Below are 26,441 nucleotides of genomic sequence, written 5' to 3' on the forward strand. Positions count from 1 at the left end.
TACATCAACTCATGGGTTTTTGATTATAAACAGTTTATTACAGAATTTCATTTGAGAAAAACTCAACATGGTAAATTAGGCTTAAAAATAAATACACGATATATGCTTTTTTCAAAGCATATAGGGATTTATAATCTATCAGGAAAACAACTGCAATTGAACTATTCTAAGCCACCATACAATAGAGAAATTAGTTTTGCACTACAAAGATGTACGATTCTGGTTAAGAATTATTTTAGCCCTTTTGTCCTACAATAAAGAATTCTACAGTGAGCAGTTCCCAGTATAACATTTCTTTAATACAAAAAGGTTTCTGGGCTCCTTGGTGGTGGTTGTGCGATACTGTGTACATATATACAAGTATGTCTCAGATGTATCTTGAGTAAGTTAATGTGTAGTTGGTGTGAATTCTTCGTTGAGTATTCCTTAAATCCATCCAATGAAATGTACACCTGCCTCTTCATTTTTTGGGTTTCTCCAGGATATTCAGGAATTTTCCTCTTGTCATTTCCCTTGCTGAAAGACAAAAAGGATGCTGTCAGTGTAAAAATAGCGTATTGACCCATTTCTTACGTTAATCAGGCTACATAAGGCATGAGGGACATTGCAGGCTAAATGTCCCTTCCACAACCAGCAAAATACAATAAAAAAGTCAAACATGGAAGCAGTCAGCTTTGTAAAGTTGGTATCATTAAAAGACTACATTTATTTGTATTTATATGTATTTAGTGCTGTTGCATTGCAATTTTAGTGAGTGTATAGGACTCACGACAGTGTGCTTTATTTCAGAGGATAGTCTTCTTGGAACGCTCCATGGACAAACAAAACCATGGCTACACACCTTTCACATCAGTCTACCAATCACATTTGACTGGTCACTTCAATGAAAAGGTGTGCTTCTGGATTTCCAGTGAGCAGACCATTTCTCTAAACTATATATAGCTTCTTAATGTCGTAACTACCACTGTTGCAACATATTATAAATACAATGAGCTTGAGCGCTATGTATAAGTTTTTTTTTTCGTAACTTCACATTGAATGTTGATATTTAACACACCCAACAATCTGAAACATTGGCTTTGGTTAGTTAAAACTAGGAAGACAGATATAAAACTAGGTCTAGCTGAAGGAAGTCAAAACGTTATCTTCCACAACCATTGTGCAGACCGTTTCACACAGTTGAGACAACTCCAGAGTTGAGGTCAAGTGAGGAATTGACTTGCATCCACACACAAATTTCAAGGAATACATAACTACAGGTAACCACAGGAATTTCAACAGCATGAGCACTGCCCACAGTGCCCTCAGCTCGGGCTGCTGTAAATCAAAGGCAGCGTGACAGATGGGCTCAGTGTGGAGATCCGTGTAACAGGGGCCAAGCTGCCAAGGCCAGGCCTGCTTCTGGACGAGGCAGAGAGAGAGTGTGTGGCAAGCAGGGCTTCCAATGGCTCCCTGTTCCAACAGCAGGCTGCGCTCCTGTGCTGGCTAATCCCAGCAAACAGCAACACAAATAATGGGCTACTGTTACACCCCCACAGGACAGAGGGAAGCCTGCACACCCACAAGCTTTAGAATGTCAAGCCACTAGAATGGCACACTGAGCACTTGATATCTGAATACTATTAGCTGTGGTATGACAAATATAATTAGAAAATGATAATAAAGTCCACACCTTATGGATATATTCTCCACCGGAATTGATCTTTGTCGAGATTAATTGGGTAGACAATTTCCAGTTTGTTCGGTTCATGCAGTTGTTGGCTGGTAACCAGTGGACTGTAACACTGAATGCCAGATGCGCTATGGTACCCTTGAGTGAGGTGCTGAACATAAACTGTTTCAGATGGCTCAAATGGGAGTTGTGAAATTCGTCCTGGAGCAGGGTATCTGCTGGGCAAACAGCCAGAACAAAGCTCCCCCTTGCTTTGGACACACTACAGCCTTTAGATGTACAGGGATCTCCACATTGGTTTGAGCAGTGCAATTGTACTGTACGTGCATCTAGAGGATGCAGTGGTAGGCTGGCTCAGTACAAAAGCCTCATGTGTACATCTACAGAGTTACAGAGGTAAGGGCAGTATGAGGGCTGTGCTCAGCCACTGGGTCCCATTAGAGCCTTTAATGCAGCAGGCTGGAGCGAACAGAAATGGATTAGTCCATTTACACACATGCTCATCCTCCAGGATTAGGCTTTCGGCTTTTTAAATGTATTTTCCTTCCCACGTGCAAACTATTTGCTTTTATTACTGTTGGTTTCATTTTTTATTTACAGCTACGAGCTGCACCAGCCCCCAGACACAGCCCCTGCGCCGAGGCTGGAATATGAGGTTTATGGTGCACTGTCTACTTATAATGGTAGAACAATCGCTTGGACATAGCGGTATGTGCACTCATCACCCTCAGGCCAGACTGGAATGATCTGACGTACTTCTCTGTGCTACTGGCTATGACAACTATATTCTGCCAGTGCGTGTAAGGATTGGTGCAAAAAAAAAAGCCCCAATTAATGCAATTAATGGTGGCTAATTTAATTATTTCAGCTGTGGGAGAATGCTAAATGCTGTGGGAAATGCATCCTCTATTGTTAAAGTCATAAAGCGGATGAACTGCGGACTGCACATTTTTAAAACCCCGTTTGTTTATTTTCTCCCAGGGTAGGGTTATTGTTGAGCTATGCCATGCACTTTCATGCTGATCTAGGCATGCACTCGCCATCATAGCACTGTGTTTGGCTCTGATGCTTGCTCACATGTGGCTAGTAGTGTTCTGTTTGAGCAACTGCTCGTGCCACTATATTAGATGCACTTTGTAAGCTGCTCTGGGTCACAGCGTCTGTGAAATGACAATAACGTAATGTATTGTAATACGCCTGCATCTTTACTGAAATGAGATCACATCTGTATACTCCACTGTTTAAGCAAAGCCTGCTGTTAGAAGTGACTTGAAAAATGCAACCCTCTGATCCCCAAAAATGAATTAAAGGTTTTCATGTAGTATTCATATTTTGGTTCAAAAGCAGAGTTTATTACTGATGTTCACACAAAAGTCAATTGAGATGGATGCTCATTTAGGCATTGGGCCCATCTAGATTCCTTCAGAGGCCCTGCTCTAGCTTCTTACCTACTTGCCTTTCGACCCAAAGCGTCTTCATCTGCATTGTCTCAAAGCTGCTGTTTCAACCTTGGATTAATAACTCAAATAGCCTCTCTGAATCCTCTCCCCACCCTCTACAACCAATTGGAATTGTTTATTAATGCAAAGCGCGTATTTAATTTGCGAGACGTCAGACAGGGAGGTAATTTATACAAACATCTGTTCATTTTTGACTCACAAAACAACATCACACGCAGCCCGCTGCTTCCAAAGTGACAGAGCACATATCAACTTGTCTGGAGGCAGCCTGGGGTGCATGTGAATATATGTGTGTGTGTGTGTGTGTGTGTGTGTGTGTGTGTGTGTGTGTGTGTGTGTGTGTGTGTGTGTGTGTGTGTGCACGTGTGTGTGCAAAAGACGGCAAAGGTGGAGTCCAGGCAAAAACAGCAACACGGGGAGTGTCACCCTGATCTTGAATCCCCTACTATGTCAGCTGTGCACCAGACCCGAGAGCCCACCTGATCACAATGTATGCACAACCACCAAGCAGTCAAAAGCAGCGGGTGTTTCACCTGCTAAGATGTAACATTCAAGGTCTCCTTTGATCGGGGAAATAAGGGACAGACTGGTTAACAAGCAGTCTATGCACAAGTGGCCGGATGTCACCAGACACGTGCAACGATGGCTGAATGAGAATCATGCTGGTGAGAGAGAATAACTGCATGCGTGTGAGAGAAGCACACCTCTCATTTTAGACCTACTTCCAGTAAGACGGTGTTTCACTCAACACTAGTGGTAGCCCTCTCTTTTACTGTGCATTGTTTAATGCGACCCAGGGAGCTATACCATTTAGCCAGCACTGGGGGGTGCTGACCTGTTGAGCTCTTTGTCCCTAATGCGCAGGCTGTGTTGTGTGACAGATAAAGGGAACAGCTCTTTGGGATCACAAAAACATTGTGTACAAGCATCTTGGAAGTGTGCCAGCCCAACCAACAAATGCACCAGCCTGGCCACTGAAAGCCCTCTGCAACTTTTCTCCCCCACCATCAACTGTCAGCACAGTTGTGCTGATTGACAATAATAACCTCAATCCCATTCCGCTTGGAGTGGCGGTGACCCTGGAGAAAATTCATTCATCAGGTACAGTAATTGCTCTTTGTTCACAATAATAACAGGATCAAGATCTCACCTCTTGAGCAGATTCAAAGTGCTCAAGATAAAAAACAACAACAACAAAAAAACCTCATCGAATCCACAAAAAGCCCCCCCCCCCCCCCCCCCCCCCGCTGCATAGCCAGCCAGGTTTGAGATGAAATGCATTCACAGTGTGCCACCGATTAGATGGAGTTCCACACCTCGGCTCGTAGTGCTAACACGCCAAATAAGAAAGTAAGAGACAAGATTATCTATTATGTCACCATCATTACAGAAAGAGGAAATTCCTTTTTAAACACAGTGTGTGTATGTATATGAGAGGAAAAAGAAAATGGAGCGAGCGAAAGAGAAGATTGTGACCACAGCATTCCAAGGGAAGACACTTTCTGCTGTTCTCAGAAATCTGATGACACTGACTTCATGAAAGAATTCTGATGAAATCACAGACAGTACAACTGCACAGTTATATAAGGTATTTCATTATTAAGCATTTCTATTGGGTAAATTGCTTTTACTTACCTGGGACTGACAAAAACAGTGAATCATGTCCATAAACATGTTCAAGCACTATTTAAAATGTTGTTGATGTACACTGGGAGATCATTCTGAGAATCTCTTTCTGTGAGAACGATACTGGACACCAACTGCTCAGCCTCAAGGCATTCATTTACTTTGATGAAAGCACACAGCCCCTGAAAACGCATCTGAGTTATTACCATCAGAAGAGCACTGCTTTTAAATTGAGCAGAGGCAAAAACCGTTTTGACAGTTTGCCAGCTTCTTATACAGATAAATCTCCATGCTATTTTACACAGAATGCCTGTGTGTGTTTTTGATGAGGATTTTATGTTTGAGAGATAAATAACTCAGTCAAGGTTTAACATTTTGTGTAAGTCTTTTCACGATAACAGACTAGTGTTTCTCAAATATGCATACTACGGTACCAATTATGTACGTTGCTTTTTTCCCCCCATCTGAGATCCAAATTCGATAACTGATATTTAGTCAGCTTTTCAGTGAATACTAATCTGGATTTGACATTTATTAAAGAGTATTGGCAGATTAGCTTTTCGTTACAGATATTAGCCGTTGGAAATAAGTTTGTTCTAACAGTTATGGTGTTTCTGTAACATAAATCTATTCATTTGAGCCCTGTGAATAATTAATGGACACACATTCAACTTTATTTAAGAGTAATTAGTCGTTTAATGGGGCCTGATATTTGAAAACAAGTAATTGAAAATTAATCAAACCAAGACGGCTGCTTCAAATTTGTTCAAAGGATAGATATTAACAAGACTTGCTGAATAAACAACTCTCTCATAGTTAGCACAAGCATAGCCCAAACAGAACATTTCTTTCACAAAAAACTGATCCAAAGTAGAGGCTTCAAAGTACAATTTCTATTTAAATGAACAGATAAATGAATCCAGTTTCAAGAATAAACGTAACTGAAAGATTAGCTGAAACAAAAACCATAAATGGGGACAACAATGTGCCCCAAGGACCAGGTTTAGGTGTTTGACAACTGTTATCTCGATGCAGACAACCCTGAACATTTGAAAGATTCTGAACCACCATATGCCTTATGCACAGTTCTGGTCCTTTGTTTGTACATGCACTGTGTGCCTTACTATGTACTTACTATTCAGGAGTTTTCTGTATAGGCTTAGTACACGTATAGGTGTATCACTGTGAGAACATTTTAATGATGACGCAAACAAATTCAAATGATACCTGTGTTCTTACACACACACACACACACACACACACACAAACACAAAAACAAACACAAACACACACAAATGTCTATACAACTGCATTCAGACCCTCTGTCTGTATTGAATTCAAAGGTCTAGCAACCGGAGAGGTAAGATGAAACCTGCTTGTGGTCCTGCTCTGAAAGGGTTACCCGTCTCCTCCTGGCACAGCTAATGAAAAAGCAAACAGGTTTGTAATTTAGATGAGCCGCCCTGCGTGGAATGATAATGTCGCCACAGCACCCAGGCCGCTTCACCTTGAGGTGTCCATCATCAGGTTAAACATGATGCTAATTGGATTCAGATTGATTAATCTCGCTCCGCACTGTCTATTCGAATAACGCTTAACGGAATAATCAGAGCCCTGGACAGCCCAGTCGGACCTTAAAAGGAATGAAACCATCAGAATCATGTGGGATGAAATGAATTAGGGTGACCCGTAATTATTGCCGCCGAGATATCATTTTCATATTAGGAGGAATTACAGCTGCCGAACGAGGAGCTACTTCAACTTTATTTACTTTTCAAAGTGCTCATTATGACTTTTGGAGAAAGGGGGAGTGCTGCAGGGGGGAAACATGTTTTAGAAAAAGTAGCATGGGGATATTAAGATATACAGCGTCTTTTATTGAGTGAATAAATAAAAGATACCGCTGTCTGAATTTATGGCAGGATTTCTTTGGCCCGGGATCAATCTATCATCCAGAACTTTAAGTAACAAATTTAACTCACTCTTTCACTGCTTCCGTGCATGACTTCAATGAGGAAGGGAAATAACTATTTTTGGTTTGCGTAGCAATTTTGGTACACCAATTATCAACTGAGTAGGAATTTACAAAAACATGTAGTTTTCTAAATGTGTTTAACATTATGAAATTAACAAAAAAAGAATTGTGACAACTACATTATAAGTTACCTTCAATTACTAAATGACCTCAGATGTAGGGATCATTTAGAACAATTTATTTTTAAAATTTGCTCTCTGCATTTACTATGTAACAAATAAATATGATCAGACACAGAAATGCGTATTAATATTTCTATTTTTTTTTTCTTTTAATAGTCTAAAAACTCTTTCAGCAGTCAACTCTATATCATAATGATGGTTACTATTTCCTTTAGGTTCATCACTGGTGAGATTTATTTGCTTTGGGTATAGTGTATGATTTTGCTCTCCCAGCAGCTTTGAAACCAATTCTTTTCCAGCATTCTTTTAAAAAAGCCAATGGCAGTTCAATGTCCTATCTATTTTTAATCTTTTTTTATTATTTTTAACACAGAGAATTTTATGCATGGTATAAAAGGCATTATTAAAATTCCTTGAGATATTAAAAATCCTCAGATTTAGCTGACAATTCACATAAGGTGACAATGTGTTTATTTCCTGTCTAAAAATGTGTCTAAAAATGGCAAAAAGTTAGCTTGCTAGCTAAATTACATTCTGTCTGTTACTTGGATTGAAACAGCAAGGAAACTTCACTAAATCCACAAACTACCTCAGCTGATGAATGGAGTAAAACATTTTTGCCGTGAATAAAACCTACTGTGTAATGAAGAAGTAGCACTTCCACAATGTCATGTAAGGCAAGCTGAGACCAGTCTGCTTTCAGCAGGGCTGCATCGCGCATTCGACGAGGGTGTTAGATTGTGGAATATTTTAATTATGAGGAAAAGTTCACTTTAAGACATGGATTTATTATGATTGTTCAGTGCCTCACACTACGTTGTCTCTAAATGATTTATGAAATACATTAGACTATATGGACATTAATGCACCCAGCATTAATTAAAAAGGAAAAAAAAAAACAAGACAAACATTTCTCTTACAAAAAAAATACAGCTGGAATGGACATTAAAGCAATATAATTACATACCTGCTATAAACCATGGAGCATGAGTTAAACACCTTTTCAGGATTTACAAGATACCCTCTGAGATGTGCTCAGTACAAATAACAAGCGTTGGTCACGAGTGTCACTCATACACCCATTCGCTTCCATCACGCAGTGTGTGCAGCAAAGTTCCTCCATCGGGAAGGGACACATAGATAGGGGAAATCGCACTGAGGCTCAATATGCACAAATTTCATCTTGGACACTTTTAACTGCAGTCATAGCTCTGTATTAAAACACTGTCCATCTTAAGTAATACCATATTCACCACACAGTGGTATCTGCAAGAGCTGTATGATCTCACGCGTTTCCAAAGCATGACGTTAGCTCATCTGAATTTTGTACAGTGGTCAGTCACAGAGTGGGTGCATTGCAGAAAAACCTGATACATGGGAAAATGTACAGAACCTTACTAAGGGTGAGGCTAAATGTTATTTTGTGAAACTTCTGGAGAAATTTAACCCGTGTCCGATGTGTGGTGTGGATGGAAATGTGTTACAAAGCAAACAGACATGAAATAGTGAGTATGACCCATTTTAAAAGTGTGTGTGTGTATGAAGCCTAACACAACCTCACCAATCCGAGCAGGGATTCACAGTGGCCTCTAGCCTTTGGTCGATTGCTATTGAACCATCCATTCCCTAATCCCGGGTGTATCTGTCCGATTTCTTTGCTAACTGCTCGTTAAACAGGCTGCTGGTTTCGGGGGGGGGGGGCTGACAGGAGGAACCTCTTTCCCAGCTGCTCCCCCTCCCCTGGTCCAGACAATGAGGAAGTGCTGCCCTGCTCTACCCGCTCCCCTGAGATCCCCACCAGCAATCGCCCTTCTGCTCCGGTCATTAATTAGTTTTCAATTTATCCTCAATTTCCTGCCGCTATGAAAGTAAAATGATTTGCATTGTGAGAGTCAGATTGAAAAGTGCGATAAAAGACGAGGTTCCATCCTCGTCCTGACCTCTTGAACACACACACAGACACACAAGGACACACAGAAACGCAAGCACGCGTGCAAACACACACACACACACGCGCACACACACACACACAGAGCCACATTCTCTGAGGCCAAAAGAAATCAATACTGATTAGCAGGAGCCAGAGATTTGTTTAGTTGATTAGAAAGGTCAATTACTAATTCTGTACTTAGTTAATCAGCAACTTGTTACTGCCGCCATCCATACTGAATGACATGTAATGGATTCTGTGGTCCATGTATTTTTTATTGAGATTTAGCTTGTGCCTAATATAGATGGAATACTCTATGACCACGACCAGCATGTCTGCTCGACAGCCAGAGTCAGTGTGGAGCTGTTGTTTGCACATCAGATCATGGAAAAAGAACACATACAGAACGTTGAGTAAATTCAACAGAAAATCTAAAACTCAATGATTCATATTTGAGATGGAAGATTCTGTTCTATTCTCAGTCTAGGTTCCCAGTCTAGAGTCAGACTCCTATTCGAGTTGCTCTGTGTTGCATTTGTTTGAACAATTCTGAAATTAGCTGCTTGACTATTCTCATTGAACAGGGCTTGACATCAATGGCTGCCCAACTGCCTGATTAAGAGGTTTTGTGAGCCATTTTCTATTGCCTGGATGCCCATTTTGGCAACCAAAAAAATCTGTTAAAAATGTAAAAAATGTTTTCCTCTAAATAGAATGCTTTCCCCTCCCATTTCCTTGCAATGGTGGCCCACCATTACAACATCCTATCATCTCTCACCCTTGCAGAAATCATGGCAATAGTAGTGTATCTCCTCTTATCCATCCAGTGTACGATTATAGTACTTCTAACTTCTGACCAGACGTGGTTCAGAATCAGAGAACTGTTAACCTGATGGCCTTATTATCATAGTTACAAAGGAAGCTCCACACCTCTTGGCGCCATGTTACAGTTGGGGCCAAGAGCAATTGATTAAGGCAGGCAGCAGCCATCAAGTCTAGCATACAACCGGGAGTGGGCAATTGGCAACCATCACCACACAAAGACGCGGTCAGCATCAAAGGATCCCGCTTTGCATTGGGAACATAGGTTGATGTTGCAACAGTGTAAACCTATTGTTTGTTGCCATTTGTTTCATGGTATAAAAGGCCGATCGGTAACAGTTCTCTGAGTTAAAGCTTCGTAGGCAGAGATGCTGCCAGATTCCATCACCAAATAAAGCTTTTTCTCCAAGCGCGCTTTTGGTCTGGTTCGTTTACTTTTAAAATTAGAAGAAAATCCAACAGTAGCCTAGCTACCACTCTTCACTCATGTACACATTTCAACGAAACCTGACTCCACTGACCTCATAGTTCTTAATGTTGTTATCAAGGGAACAAATGATCCTTGCCAGCTACACATTTAATTTCTTATGTATACCTAAGTGTAGGTTTTCAAATCTATTTCATTAGAATAATACTGTGTTAGTTTCTTTCTGTCTTCAACTAAGCCGAGTATAAAGAATTTGTAAAGACTGGATATGTCAACAAAGCAAAGCAGTGAGCTAGTCAGATAATGATTGCTTGCAATTCACTCTGATCGTCTTGTTGGGTCATCGCGACACACCTACATTGTCAACAGCTGCTAGCTAATGGCACAGCTAGGTTACATACAGGTTATTTGTCATTTTTACACAAATTGATTTGCACACTAACATTAAAGGTACAGTTTCTAAAATATGAGTCCAGGTCCTAGCCATGTTGCTGCAGCCTTTCCAGGATGGCTTCCAGTCTGAAGGGAGCTCTGTCTCATGCAGCCACTACCTGACATGATCTCTCTGGTTTGTAACCCAGCAACAGAAAGCATTTGCAGGGTTAGGTAATTTTAAACTATAAATGACCCCTCTTCTTTAACAAGATGTCTTCACTGACATTTATAAATGACAAACAATAACTGACATTCCTAGCTAACAGAGGCACATTAGCAGACCTAAACAAGCAGACTGTGCTAAAGCTATGCTGCAGAAATGCAGAATCACAGTTGCACACCCACTGCCCACTGCCCAGACAAACCTCAGGCCACCTTAAGTGATTAATTGGCTCACATATCCCTGTAATGGCCAGTAGCTACACAAAGCCTTTTAAGTTAATTCCCATATATTTCTTGAATGCTAAATGCAGTTAGTGAAATAACTAACTGTGATGATAATTAGGTAGAATTGTTCTATTTCAGCTGCAGCTTAGCTAACTACAACAGCCTGCGTTACTTCGCACCTCCGTGAATGACGGCTTTTTATAGATCATGGATTAAAATGCTGAAAATTGCGTAATCACTTTGCAACACAACTGTTATTGTGAATAACAGAACAGCTGGAATACCAGTTGACCAAAACAACTGCAAGGTCAGAACTATCCATCTTTTAAAAAAAGGAATAATACATCTGAAGGTGTGTTTTATTGTAATTATTGGAGCTTGGTCATGCCGACAGTACTCGGCTTCATCGTGTACCTAGTGGCAACATCACCTTTGTGCCAATAAGTGCAATAGTGTACACTCCTCCGTGGATTACTGCTTTGATCACCAGTTGTGCTAAAGGCAATCTGCTCTTAGCTCCATATGCAATGATGTGAGCTCACCAAGTCTCAGGGAGCAATGGCACCGCCGAAAGTGCTCTGCTACCTGCTATCCTACTGGCTTTATGCAGGGCTCACACAAGCTACTACTTTCAGCTCAGTATTTCACACATTATTTTGTATTCTTTTACTCATGTAGGCTGATAGCTAAGACATTTAAGACAACTAAACCTAAATATACAGCATCCCATTTTAAATGTTATAAAAAATGGCCACCTTGTGACCTTAATTAAATTGCAAATAAGAGATAGAAGAGAAATTTACACGCCTCTGATTTTCTTTCCCTGAAAAAGTCTCATGGCAATTGGATATTATTATTTTTAACTTCTAGAGTGTGCCCAAAGAGAAGAACCCAAAGTCTGGACACACTTATATTGCAATAAAAATATAACTTACAGCTGAACTTGACCATCTAGTTAAAGGAAATTCAGGTGAGTGTTTTCTTGTTAGCATTTTACTGTTGCAGTATATGGAGGGTCAAAATATATAATGTTAAATCACAGCAACCATATTGTCCATTTGGACAACCAAAAACTGATGACTGGTTACCCAGCCTGGCAACCACACAACAAAGTAAGCATCAAGCCCTATTGAAGCCACTGCAAAATAAGATGTAATGTGTTCATTAACACGTATAGTGCTATTATATCTCATGACCTAATTTATCTGCCCTGGTATCAAATACAAGACATTTCTTGGAGAACATTCTGGCTGCCTTACTGCATTAAAAAAGCAAAAGCAATGAAAACAAAATTATGGATAATGCCTTCAAACCATTCTGAATGATAACAAACAGTACCTACACCAGATTATATTACTTTGCTTCTGGAACAATCCAAAATTACAAAGTTATTGCTGTCTCCAGCATGCGGAAAGTCCATTTCATTTTAATTCTACTGGCCACCCAACTGTGAAACACACATTCAGGATTCAAGTTCAGTGAATATGTCCAACACATTTAGCTGTTTTGCCATTTTTCACATTTTGCTCTGTTGCTGGTATGTATTCTTGCTTGCTAAATGTCATTTTCTTTTTGATGTAAATAACTATGGGACAGAGTTCCTTTAGGACAAAACAGTGCCAGCTTCACCACAGTCTACATGCATCCCACACGTGTTTTATGACACAAAATCCAGATATAAGGTACATCTATTAATCAAACGCCACACAGTTTTGCACAGTCACTGGGGTTAGGATGAACCTTGTGCTTTGTAGCCATTTTTTAAGCAAAAGACCCCATTAATAATGGTGGCTAAAAGGAAGACCACATCAGCAATGATTTTTCCACATTGAGTAGTAGGAAGAGGTCAGTAAGACTAAATCCATAAGCTTCTTAGCAAAACAACTGTCAGATAATGTCAGCTGAAAACACTGAAATCACTCACAATACCGAGCACCACTGTAATAGCAGTTTTGAACAATAAGGCCAGACTGTTGGAGGAAGGTAAGTGTCAAGCGACTGCACAGGCAACACAGACTTGGCAGCTTTCCGGTCTCACTGGAGAAACAGAGAAACTTTAAAAAACAGTGATCCGTGAACGAACTCTTTGCCGTGTTCTAGTGAGCCTTGTCACAGTATGGGTTACGGCTCAAGCAGCGAACGGAATGGAACAGCGAGAGCGCCCGAGGAGAGAAGTTTGCTTTCTAGTTTCTTGTTTTCACTTACTGAACTCAAGAAGTGTGAGCTGAAGAGGAGTCATTTATTTTATCATTTCTGTGAGTTCTCACTTGCACTGTGAGAAAAACGGGTCTAGAGAGTGCCATCTGAGTCCTAACATTCAGGAACCAGGAACCGACAAACACTGCGTGGCACAATACTTAGTATTCATACCGTGCTTTATATGTTTAGGTATCACAATATACAAATATTCATACCATATTAATATCTTATGAAGATCTGGATTGATCCCGTATTTAGCAAATGTTTTTCGTCAAAAATTCAATTTCAGCCTGTGTTCAGGAATGTAACCCCGGCTTATTACACCACGTCTGTGGGAAAACAGGATTTCGCTTTCCAGTAACATGCCTTGTAAAAGCAAGCGCTGTTGGGAAAGTGAGATATGAAAATAATTTATACTTCCGAAGGTCCAGGGTGGACTCAAGCTGGAACATTCTGAGCATGGCTATGCCTCCTCCACCTCCAGATGCATGCAGATGGCAGAGCAGTCCAGCAGGACAGGATCACTGCAGCGTCCACACCTCTGTCCCACCCAAGCCCCTCTCAGCTGGAGCTCTGAGGGGTGAATCCTCTCTGTCTCTCTGACTGTGCCTGAGGATGATTGCTGCTCACCAGGTACCCCAACACTGGATTATCTGAAAACATTATTGTATTGCACAGCTTAGCAGTGTAATGAGAAAAATACTTCCACGGGCTGCTGCAGCCATTTTGGGTCAACCGCTTTTAATTTGTATGTTCTATAAACGGTGTCTTCCACATTTATCTATACTCCTGATTAAAATGAACAAAAAATATGATATGGCAGAAAACAGATGTAATTTTTTTCCTGTTCATTTTTTTTACAAAGCCATTACGCTTTAACAGTAATGTACAGAACGGTCAAACTTTTCACAAATTAACTTCATTCCTGAAAACACGAGTATAGAACAACTGAGGCTGTTCCCTGGCCTGTTGCCTCAAACCAAAATCAAGATGGATCCATTCTGGCTCTGGAGGCAGATGACCACCTAGTCTAACTGGAGTAGCCTTTTTTTTCTTGACTGCCCTAATGCAGTTTCATTAAGCTCAAACAGACTGTAATCCTACCCCTGTTGCTCCCCTTAAACCGCCACGCTGAGCTATTACTGTGTGTAATCTTTATTTAATGGATTTAACATCCATTCTCTCTGCCCCCGTCCTTGGGGACCAGGGGGGCGCAGAGAGGATGACACCCCCCCCCCCCCTTCCCTCCCCAAAACAGCAGATTCACTCCTGGACCGACCACCCCCTACACGCACACACACACACGCACATGCACACACACACACACACGCACACACACACACCTGACGCTCGTGTTTGTGTTCAAAATTCAATTACCCACTTATTGATACTTCACAGGGATATTTAAGATGCGGACACGGGTAATGATTTCCCAAGGGGCCACTGGTTCCTCTTTATATCCTAGCCCAGAGGCTCCGCTCCTCCTCAAATACTCCTCCCACCCACCCCCATTCTAGCCTGGCCGCCTGCATCCACACACACTCACATATGCACCCATGTACGCAGGCAAATGAGAGCGCACAGGCGGACACAAACACGCACACACACACACGCATGCACTCATGCTCGCAAACCCCCCTCCTCCACCACTGCCCAACCCTGTTCCAGCGGCGTCCTTATTAATAGGCAATCAGTCAAAATTCATTCATTAAAACACCGAGGAAGGCTTTACATGGGCGCTACGATTAGCTGGGAAAGAAAATCCTATGAATTCCTAATTTATTTATGCAAATGAGGTGTCATTTCAGATCTGCTCACAAAGGCAACCGGCAGGACAAAGACAGCAGTGTGTGAAAGTTGCCCCCTCCACCACCCCCCCCCCCTCCCTGAAGCCCATCCTGTTGAAGAGGCATGGGATGGAACAGCTCCTAATCAGCTATCTGGTTTCCCTGTTGACAATCAATTTCCACTCCCTTAAGCCTACAGGTCACCTGAGTGTTCATTTTATTTAACTCAACAGAATCTGCTGACTGGAAGATACCAATTAATACCAATACAATTTTTTAAAACCAGAAACAGTAGGATTCACCACATCAAGAACTCTCTCTCATGTGAAAACAAACCTTAGACTTTTGCACAGAACTCGCTTGAGTACATCTTCCTTAAAGCATTACACTACCATGAAGACCTTTTGTGTTTGGAAAGTTAACCCCAGGACAAGAATTTTGCTGGATTCACTGAGCAGCCTTGTGTAGAATAAAAGCTGGTTATATGCTTGATTGCTGTATGCCCAACTAAGCACTATTTCTGGGTTCTTCTTCAAATACTTATTTACTAAGACTTTGAGAAAATGGATTTCAAGCTTCAGTTAAAAACACACATTTAATGGTACATATCATTGATAATGATACATACCATACCTTTTTCAGAGATTTATAAATCTGAATTACATAGTTTTATAGTTTCTACAAGGCAACAAAAAACCCCCACTTGATTTCTTGAATGTAGAGAGGGCAGTCAACACTGGGTGATCTGTCATGTCTCCATTTTATTCAAGTAAACCTGCCTGGAAGCTCAAGAAAAAGAATGAACTGACTCTATTTAACCTGAGCATGAAACAATGTGGAAGTATTTTTATCAAATATTTCCATATGAATCCAGCAATCGGGAAAAAAAAAAGGAAGCCCCCAAAGCTGATAGCTCCACCCAAACGAAAACAACCCCCCTCCAATCACCCTTTTGGTTTTCCATTATGCCCCTGCTAATGGCGTCTGAAGAGGGAAATATCTGATGCGCCTATCTGTCTGCGGCGCGGGGCCGTCGGGAGCGCGGGGGAGAGGAGGGGTCCCCTCTCGCTCATTCCGCGCCTGTCAGGAGCAGCACTTCATAACCGCCGCTCCCGCAGGCTGCGGCCCCCGTGATGGATCGACGCCGGCGCACTGTCGGGGCAGGGCGGCGTGAATGCAATCATATTCAGCTGCGCGGCGCTCTTAATAAGGCGGGAATTGATCCTGGGGAGAGGGCTGGTGACACGGCCGCGGTGACTGGTGGGCCATTAGGAGCTGTCAGCGCTGACCTTCAGGCTTACCTCCAGGTGGAGGCAGATGGAGACAGTGGAGGGGGGGAGGGGGGTCAACCCCGGCCCTGGTTAGGGGTGGAGCCCCAGGTGTGGTGGGCCTGAGGGGGCTGGGTGAACCTCTACTAATCACAAGCAATAATGATGGTGCGCTCAGCCTCATACTGAATACATGCATCACAGCCCATGCACACACTCTGACACACTGCAGTGAACACCAAACCCCTAAAACAGAAAATTTACTGCAATATTTAGGAAGCTTAATATGTTCCTGGACGTACGTTTCTCTGAAACTGTATTTGACCTTTTTTAAAACACAACTACTAATAATGATACAATTAGACTGGATTTCCTTAGGTCTACTCACAACATTCATCACATACACACAATTCATTTCGATTAAGACTTTGCTGCTCCAGTATGTCTCTGATACACGTAGAGTTGGAAACATTATATACTAACACATCTGCTCTTTGTCTGAACAGCAACTAAAGATAAATCTTCAATTTACAGTACACAATTACAGGCATGAGAATTGTAGACCATAACAATAACAAAAGTTAAAGAAAGCACACAGAGATAAAGGTACAACAGCAGCCTGCCACTGTGGTATTCAACCAGCGAAGTGCCCTCATTACTCCTGCAATTATTTCAAGTGCTAAAATAATGTCATATGTAATCAGCCTGGACATGGCACAAACAGTATGACCCTGCTTCTTTCACGCAGTGGCCGGTGCGAATGTGGGCACTACATCTAGAAAATGTGGCTAATAAGCACAGGTTCATCATAGCCCCTGTTGGAGCTGCCTGGGCACAAATCAGGCAAACAGCAGAGAAGAGGAGAGCGCTGACTTAATAAGCAACAGGGCCCGGAGCGTGGAGCCCACAACAAGTGTGTGTGAGCGGCACGGGCCTCGGGCCTGTCCCCGAGGAGCACTCTCTGCTCAGTTACCTTCAATAACAGCACTTATCAGTCCCGCTGCCCCCCCCCCCCCGGGGTCTCGCGGGACCCTGGGCCCCGTGCCGGGGACATTCATCACGGGGTGGGGCGGGGAGGAGCAGATGGGGCCTGGAGGAGAGGCACGCGTCCGGCCCCTGGGGACCGCAGGGATGCGCAGCGGCGCAGCTGAGGGGGGGGGGGGGGACTCCAGAGAACGCGGCTTTGCACCCCACCCCAACACCCTCCCCCCCTCCTTTTTAATGCTGTCACCATGTCATCATCCACCCCACCCGCGCTGTTGTCACAACTGCACCCCTGACCAAGGGCAGAGCACCACGCGGCACGTCTCTAAATCAAAGACGCAGTGCCTTTGTCCCTCTGCACGTGGGGGCAGAGCAGGTGGGAACCACACGTTTCTGCGCGCTTTGAAACTTGCGTTCGCAGTTACACCGCGATAAACGTTTGGAGAAGCGTCTTTGAAAACTCTTCACATCCTTCTCACGTCATCACAGATACGCAGTTCAGATCACAGACACCGCTCATATTAAATGTCAGTCTGATGAAGTCACATGCCGTTTTTAACAGCATGGCCTGAGTAGTGTCACTTTCGGATTAAGGTGTTAAAACAAGGGCAAGGAGCAGATATCACTTTGATGTTACTGTGTACTATCTGATTACAAAGACACAGAGATACACGCTGCACCATTTCAGCAAGATTTCACCAGAAGCAATATTCAATTCCAGAGGCGGTTATTCAATTAGTGATGTTACATAATTGGCATGTCAAACTGTTGAGTCAATTAGGACTGAACTGCAGATGGCTGCAGTAATCACAGAAATCAATATAATTACAAAATGGTGATTTTAATACCCTGAATGGCAAAACCACATTCACAGAGAGAAATGTACATGGAATGCCTGTTCTCCATGTGTTTTGTGATTTATGTTCCTTGAAGGCTTGTTTCTTCTTCTGTGTCCAGGTGTATTTGAACATGCCTACACTTGAGGCCAGCCACACAGCTGGCTACTTAACAGTCGGTGCATACGGGGCATAGTTATTCTGTTTGGCAGAAGCAGGTGTGTTTACGGAGCCAATGGAGGAGAAAATAGCCTGGCGCGATTACAGGTAAATAATGCAATCTCCTGCAAACAAAAATAATTTTTAAAAGTAAATATTGAAATTGTTGAAGATGCTATTAGTGGTGTGTGAGGAACAACTGTAACGTTTGTTTAATTAACGCTGGGGTCTTTTCCATGCGCTTGCTACCTAGCTAAAAGTAAAGGGAAATGGAAAAACATGAAAAGTGAAATAAAAAAGTGAAACAACAAACTGACTAGTTAATGTTACACAACAAATGATGCAGGAGGATATTAGTCAGTTGACTTGAAGCATTTTTTAAGAGATGAGTTGGAGAAAAGGCTGAGATTCATTGTCTTCCCAGAACTAACTCCATCTCAAGAGAGTGTAATAGGGAGCAGCCTTTTTTCCCCCCCGAGACAGACCAAGACCCAGTGGAGCTATGGAGCAATAGTCCAATAGAGTGAACAGGAACAAGGCATGAGTCCACACCCTGGTCCTTCTGGAAGTGAAAGGAAAAACTGACTACAGAATCAGCATAGACTTATAAACCGCAACATGTCAAAGGTCCCAACATTGACAGGTTCTTTGACAGAGAGGGTACATACTTCAAGACCAGGAAACACACATCAGTTATTCTACAAAAGGTTCAGACCGGTTTTAAACATGCTAGCAGACATCCTCATCAAGACTGACTTTCATAGGTTAGATTTTCTCTCCATGTATCTTTATGGACACTTACTAGCTCTCTCACAGGTACAGCAGCTGTGCCCCACCGAGGATGGGACTCTTACCAGTCCAGTCCCCTAATCACTTTACCACTCAGCTGCCAATAATGGCACAGCACCCCCTAGAGGACGCCCCCGGATTCCAAGCATCCAGAGAGCCCGGGGAAGAGGCCGTGTCCCCAGGAGAGAGCGCTGACCCGCCCCCCCTGCGAGCGCCTTTTCCTCCTGATGGGGCTCTGCTCATTAAGCAGCTCAAGTGTTTGATGGGCCACGCGTTTGAGGGGGGCAGTAAATCCTGGCCCCGCCCTGCCCCGCTCCCCTGTCTCATTTAAGGGCCGTAAAGAACGCTGGCCGTGATGAAAAAGTAGCCAAGATTTACAGGTCCTCCCCAGACAGCCGGGAGAAGGAGAAAATTAAACTCCGGCACATTAAAGAGGAGCCATTAAACGTTGCTCTATGCCTCTGTGTGGACTAATAATAGTGGAAGACCCTCTGGAGGTGCAGGACACGGTGGCAAAGCGAGCGCTCTTGTCATTTTTGATCAACGCCAGCATTCGGGCTGCTGGAGCTTAAGCACCAGAATTCCCCGCTGCCTTTCACTGGGTGATGAAAACCCCTTACACCAAAGTAGATGCTTCAATGCATGATTTACTTTTAAAAATGCATAATAAGATGCACGCCTGATCTTTGGCAAAGAGGGTATTTCAAAAATATCAAACATACTGTGAAATATCTTGATATCTTAACTCAGGGATCCCAAACCTCCCAAGCCAGTGACCTGCTTAACGCATGAATAGATTTCTGCAACCCAGACCTTAATAAGATGCAACCAAACATAAATTAAAAACTGGAATTTATTTAAATATGTCAAAATAACAGCATGTACTCTAGCCAGTGCGGTGTTTAGACTGATGGGCCTGAATGTCTAAGGAGCGGCTGAATGTGTTTTTAACAGGTATTTCACGTCCCCCCATAAAACCTCTCACACCCCTCTAGTGCACCCCAGCCAACACTTTGGAGACCATAGTCTAAAACTATTTCACTATTTTGGATGACTTATTTTGACACCGATGATGTTCTAGTTTTATAGCAGAGGATTTGTACTGGGGTCTGAACCTGTGTTAGCGCTCTGCTGAGCTCCAGGGTGGGTGTGTAGCTGTAGCAGGATGATGCTCGTGACCCTGGCCGGGGCTGCAGGATCGGGCCCTGCACAGCACTCTGCCCTGCTCCTGGACGGCCTTTCCTTTCCTGGATGACATCACAGCAGGAAGAGGGCACCTACATCATGTGCACCTCCCCCCTGAGCAGTTCACTCTCCGTCTATACGCTCGCATGCCACAACACTCTATGGGAACTTCTGCAAAGAGGAGGTGGTCCCTTTGCCATATCACATGGCTTATCCTCTGCTGGCTCTTATGGAAATGTAATCCCTGATGTAAAGAGACTTATGTAAACCAGTAGCCACAGATCTGCACTATCCACAAGCAATAAAAGCCACACACACACTCACTAACTCTCTCTCACACATACACACACAAAAACACACAAACACACAAAGATGTCTAGCAGTGGCTTGGATTTCACATACTTATACATATATTTGGAGGGTATTTATATGCGACTTCATACTCACATTCAACACTTACAGTGATGTTCAAGAGTCCTTTTTTGGTACACACCCACTAACCACTGCTAAAAATGAGTTTGTAATTCCTTCAAAAACAGGGTGCAGTGAAATTGCATGTAAAAGTGTGCTTCTAAAGTCTGGATGGATTCATCTAACAGGTGGTAAATGCTTCTGGAAGCTTGCATTTGTTACAGTCACAACATGGGGGCAATTAAACTGGAAAACTTAACTAGTCCAGATCGATGAGGCAGTGTCTTCAGTGCTTGACTAAAGTGCTTTAGTACTTAAGAGAATAACCCCCAATGCATTCACTCTCCAGTTCAAGTTCTGTGAAGTCATGGACAGTCAGCTCATTTCTATGAACACCAGAGTTCTGAAATGATTAGCAAAGACATCATACTAGCTTATTTAGGTTATCCGGAAGACTGAACCCTGATATGTGAATACACCCATAAAAGGGGGATTACCCACATTGCCACTAATTTATTGAATTCCCACACAGATGCCACTTACACAGGTCTACACCTCCAGCTTGTCCTCACAGGCCAGTGCTTGTGTGACCCAGGCCTTGATCCTTTTTGCATTACACCACAAGTCAATTTGGGCCTGTGAATTTCCACCAAGAGGTGACATGGCAAGTCACGGATGTGGGAAACACGCCTTTCGCAACTGCTCAAACAGTTAAGGAGTTGCTATTAAACCGTCGTTGGATTCCCAATTCCCTGGTAGAGCAAAGCCGTGACAAATCATGTTTGGCATAATCCTTCCCAGAACAAGCCCGGTTTAATCATCCCATCTTGATGGAATTTTACAAATCTGCAGCGAGCTCACCCCCCCCCCCCAAACGCCCCCCCAACCCCGCGCCATCAACACGCTCACGCTCCACTCGCATCAAACAAAGTCCCCCGGCTCCTGTGTGTTTACACCGACACACTGGAGACGCAGACACAAGAGCCGTCTGCATCGCATCCCGCCCAAAACTTTGGATTTTTTTGTTTCTCAGACAAAGGGCACAGCGGCGAAACCCAACGGCAATTTTTTTTCCCCCACTCGTAAATCCAAGCGGCACGTAAATTGATTTTACTGAAACAGCTTAAATCAATTTAACTTTCAGGAGGATTTTACTCATATTAAACTTTCTCCCATCACAAGAAAAAAAATGAAATTACCAGTGTGCATAAAATGTGTGGAGCATTAAAAGCATTCTGATTTAACAGCTAGGTTTTTTTCAGATTACAACTTTGCAGCCAGCAGCAAGTGAATTATCTAAGAAGCGTATTATAGTCGGCACCAATTCCCCTTAATGGCTATTTGCTCCCGCCTTTGTGCCTGGTTCTCTTTGTTCATAGGAGGTTAAGTACCCATCTTTTTCTTCTGAAAAATTGAAGCACTTATGGCGCTCTAATCCATACTCTCTGGATTAGAACTATAGATGCTAGAAAGCTGAAATATTAGTCAAACCGGATTTCAAATCCCTGCCATATTGAGATTTGAGGAATTTAGATGCTATAAAATTATAGTTAGGGACCATTTAATGTCACGAAAGTTCTAAATGTTTATGAAAACAGTGTACACCATTTCAGTACAAATTATGACAACACTGTAATGCACTTAAATGTGAAAACTAATTTGCAAAAACAAGACACAAAATCCACTCACACTGTCAGAGAACAACAATGCATTTAGTATGCCAGCAATTATGGGACAATATCTCTCTGCCTAGTTATGGAATGCTTGTTCAATTTGAAAGTATTCTGCTGTTCATATACAGCAACATGCTCACAAGTAAATGCTAACCTCAAACAAACCCATTTAATCCTCGTAAATTCGAGCAATTTATCCCTAAAAATGTGCTCAACCACTCTTATTCCTTCTCGCAATTTTGTCAAGGGGTGGAACAAGGGTCAGCCAAGGTTACAATAAGGTCTTGCATTTTAATTTGGACTGACTGGAGAGAATAAGAAAAAGGCTCGGTAGCAACATTAGAATGGACTGTAATTGAAATCTTAACATCAAGTGACAGAATTACTGTGCTGTTGGCCATAAGGCTAACAGCACCACTCAGAGGCAATTAAAGGAATGGCAGCCAACATACCGCAGGAAAAAGTGAGCTTTGACACTATGTTGTTTAACTCTTCCCTCTAATCTGATTAAACAGCATTAAAGCCCATATGCTCAATCAAACAGCTACTACACCTTCAAAGATTACAATCCATTTAAACAACTCCAAGCAAAATACAAATATTATGAATTCAAAATTTACTGAAAAATCTGTTCATTACAGTTTGTGCCAACAACACTGCCAAAATCTACAGAAACATTGGTCAGCAGTCTTTTCAATGGTGTTTGCAAAAAATGTGTTAACACTATGCTAAGATGTACTGTGCAGTAAACCTAAGACCAGTCACAGAAAAACATCCTTCACAAGCATTGTTTAACATGTGTATGTAAATGTGTTTTTTGGAAAACATCAATAAGCATTTGAAAAATGAACCCCCCTAGAAAAAGTGGATGACCCAAATGCTCGCCAAGTAAGCAGTACACGCTTAGTGCTTCTTACAAGGCAAATTTAAGTATTTATTGCAGCCATCCAAATACTGTCCTTTGGTTTCATTTTCCAATGGAATAATGCTTGGTGCCTTTTGAAGTGCAGTATATTACATGTAGATTTTTCAGGTCAGTAGGCATGAGGAACATGCTAAGGAACTTACACTCCTCCAATCCAAGCTGGTAGGCCAGATTCTGAAGTCCTTTCACTTTCTCCATCAGGTTGGCTGTGGTCAAGCTCCCAAGTTCTAAAAATCACAAAAGAGTCCAAATTATGGACTGCTTGCATCTCCAGAAAAATTAAGAGCACCTTGCTGTTTGCCTTTTTCATCCATGACACCTGACTCTCCGAAACCAAAGCACACATTCACAACTCTCAGCATTAACTAACACTGCAATTTACAGAAGCATACATCTGAAATGACTTGTTGTTTCCCTTGACTTTAAGACTAAACAGCTACACACAGCTGCATGACACATTAGGCACACTTCCAAAAAGCTGACGCCACTCTTCTTGCAAAGACCTCCCCCATAAAATATCAAAATCTAAGATTTCAGAATACTGTAAAATCTTAAACTGAGAATGTTACGTTGTGTGTTTTAATCTTTTTTTATCTTAACTAGAAACATATTTATGTAAGATTTACGTACATAGTATGAAAAAATGTTCAAGAAAAAACTTTGCCTCATTGCAAAGTTTTCACCATATGATATGTAATTAATAAAATAAATTTTATTGTGGGCATAACGGGACACGTGTTACAAAAACGTGCGGTTCAACATGAGCATAAACTCACTATGTGCCGTGCAGTCATTTAATTCAATGTGTACAGCACGAAACAGGGGCTCGCTTACCTTTTAACATTTCAATGTCATCATTTTCCAGTTCAGCCATCCACTTAGGTGGAGAATTTGTGATTGGCTGCAAAATCAACGCAAGAATCACATGACCTGATAACCAGTCTTGCTTTGTTTTGTTCAAAATCAAAACTTTAATAAACTGACGTATTTTAGTGAGACTATATAATATTTATGGGAAACATGTCAGTGTAGCACTCACACTTTTAAAAGAGGCCGCAAATTCTGCAACTCCTGGCACTGTGAAAGACAATGTACACGTCAACCAGACGGTCAGAATTGAAGGAAAAATGGAGACAACCCAATCTAAGAATTATACCTAAGGATGCGGTACCTAACTGCTCATTATGTACCCTGAGGAGAGGACACGACTTACATTGCTCAGGCCATAGATCAGGCGATGCTCTGTCTAGCTTCTCGAAGCTCAGCAGAGACGTTTCAAAATCGTCACCTATCAAAACAACACAACGCGATTCATTCAGCATTTCAACCCATACCACTGCCATGCATGATTAGACTGACAGTGTAGTAGTCTCATATTGCTAGAGACACCAGGTCATCAAACAATCGCGGGGTTTTTTCCTCCACTGATATAATGCTTCAGCGTGAAGGACATAATATTGTAAACATAAATGCAATAAACCATCATTTTTTGGTTCTGAATTAAATTAGGAATCCTCATAATCTTGCTAGCTAACTAATAATGTAACTGGCTGGCTAGCCAGCAACCGTAACTGTGTCCACTTCAGCCAACAAGATATAGGCTAACTAAAAATGACCTAGATGACAGCTGCTTAGTGGCAAGCTATTTAGCTAACTATAGTTATTTAAAATACTACACACTAGCTAAATAAATAGTTGCTTTTGGTGAGAAATTAATTAAAGTTAGCAAGAACAAACAAACAAGAAAACGTTACTTTTCCACTTGAGGTTTCCTCGCTGGCGGGCCATAATAAGTGCTCTGTGGCCACGGCGCCCTGCTACTAACTAACTAGCTCTACAGCGAATTTTTTTTTGGTTGAAGCGGCTTCTAAAGCTGCTAACCTCTTAAGTTTCTACCTAGCCAGCAGCCATTCAAGGCTCTTCAGTGAAACTCATAGCTATTTAGCTGCCTAGTACTGTGGCTATCATGCCACAGTACTAGCTGTAGCTAGCTAGCTCGTTAGCTAGATGCCTCCACTATTTGCAACTGGCTATCGGTAGCTAGCAAATAAACAGAGCTTCAGCAAAAACGTCAGCTAGACAAAACGTCGTTCAGTGACAGTAGGGGTAACTAGCTATATATGTCAAACACAAACAACTGTCGTCTTAAAACCTTACGTGAAAATGTAAGCAATACTTTAAAATTTGTGTCTTTCAAACACGCGGGTTTTCTACAAAAGTATATCCAGTTAACTAGAACACACAATAAATACAGGAATTAGAATTTACCTCCACTCGGAGACGCCATCTTAACAACAATAGCACGTGATCTTCCGCGGCCAATAGGCAGGTACTGCTTCAGGATTGGCTGCACATCATCTGTGCACGTATGGTAAGAGCAACAGCGCCCAGTATCATGGTAGCATGTTAACTTCATTTCAGAACAAATTTCGGTTTTTATAGACCAAAATTGTTTTAAGGTCATCATTTGGATGTCAAACGCCGGTATGCTTGTGACTGTCCGTTACATGATGCATCATTACTGACTGGATGTGCTTTTGTGCCTCTTGTCATGAAGGACTTCTAAATTGCGCCATATAAGACAACATACCAAATGAATAAACAATAATTTAAATCAGCATCAAGGCTGGAGCAAAGGCAGTCAATAATTCTCCATGCTACACGTCAGACTCATACTAAACACTGAAAATTCTGTCCCTGTGAGTGTTAAACCATATGTTACTCACTGGAAGTACTTCACATCACAGATCTTTAATTCTATGGTTAATTAAATGGCAACCATAACTCAGCTGGAAGGGGAAATAATGTGCATCTCTTTTTTAACTGACAAACACGATCAAGAGAAGACGTGGGGCTTCACCTATTTCGATTTGAAATAAACACAGTTATTTTATCCTGAACAATGTTATGGCAATTGGCTGCTGGCTATTTTGCTGAATTTCTGACACTTCTGACACAAGTGGATTGTCTCCTCAGATTAGTGTTCTACTTCATACACTGTTTGTAGACCTACCATGCAGCCCATGTCTATGGTCACTTAAGGGTTAAAGGTCACACGTAAGAACCACTGCACACACACAGCATAGAAAATTGCAAGCCCCATTCTCAGTCAAGGTGGTAAGGAAAGGGGTAGATTTTTATTAGATTTATGGGATACAAAGAACAAATGACCTAATTCCCTCCCATGTTTATAACAGAAAGTGGGGGAAAAACTATACAAAATACTGTTAGAAAATTAATAGCAACATGATAATATCACTACTGACACATGAAATGCTTGACCCTCTGGCGTATCATCTACATAACTAC

The 26,441-nt window shown here is 42.0% G+C and overlaps 1 protein-coding gene across 1 annotated transcript; it reads right to left on the reverse strand.

Annotated features, from left to right (window-relative positions):
• Positions 1-210: 210 nt before the first annotated feature.
• Positions 211-25,429, reverse strand: lin52 (lin-52 DREAM MuvB core complex component). The gene is made up of 6 exons (XM_036542900.1): positions 25,401-25,429; positions 24,346-24,420; positions 24,172-24,209; positions 23,967-24,033; positions 23,276-23,359; positions 211-516 (listed from the first exon to the last, which is right to left on the reverse strand). The coding sequence occupies exons 1-6, from the start codon at positions 25,417-25,419 to the stop codon at positions 461-463; spliced, it is 339 nt and encodes a 112-aa protein (XP_036398793.1). The 5' UTR covers positions 25,420-25,429; the 3' UTR covers positions 211-460.
• Between the last annotated feature and the right edge of the window lie 1,012 nt (positions 25,430-26,441).

The sequence above is a fragment of the Megalops cyprinoides genome, chromosome 12 (genome assembly GCF_013368585.1).
Source record: "Megalops cyprinoides isolate fMegCyp1 chromosome 12, fMegCyp1.pri, whole genome shotgun sequence".
NCBI classification, from domain to species: Eukaryota; Metazoa; Chordata; class Actinopteri; order Elopiformes; family Megalopidae; genus Megalops; species Megalops cyprinoides.

Coding starts and splice junctions, on each gene's coding strand:
- lin52 (XM_036542900.1), bottom strand. Junction 23,360..23,966: donor TGACATTGAAATGTTAAAAG/GTAAGCGAGCCC, acceptor TGTGATTTTTAG/AACTTGGGAGCTTGACCACA. Junction 517..23,275: donor CCAGCTTGGATTGGAGGAGT/GTAAGTTCCTTA, acceptor TTTGTCTTTCAG/CAAGGGAAATGACAAGAGGA.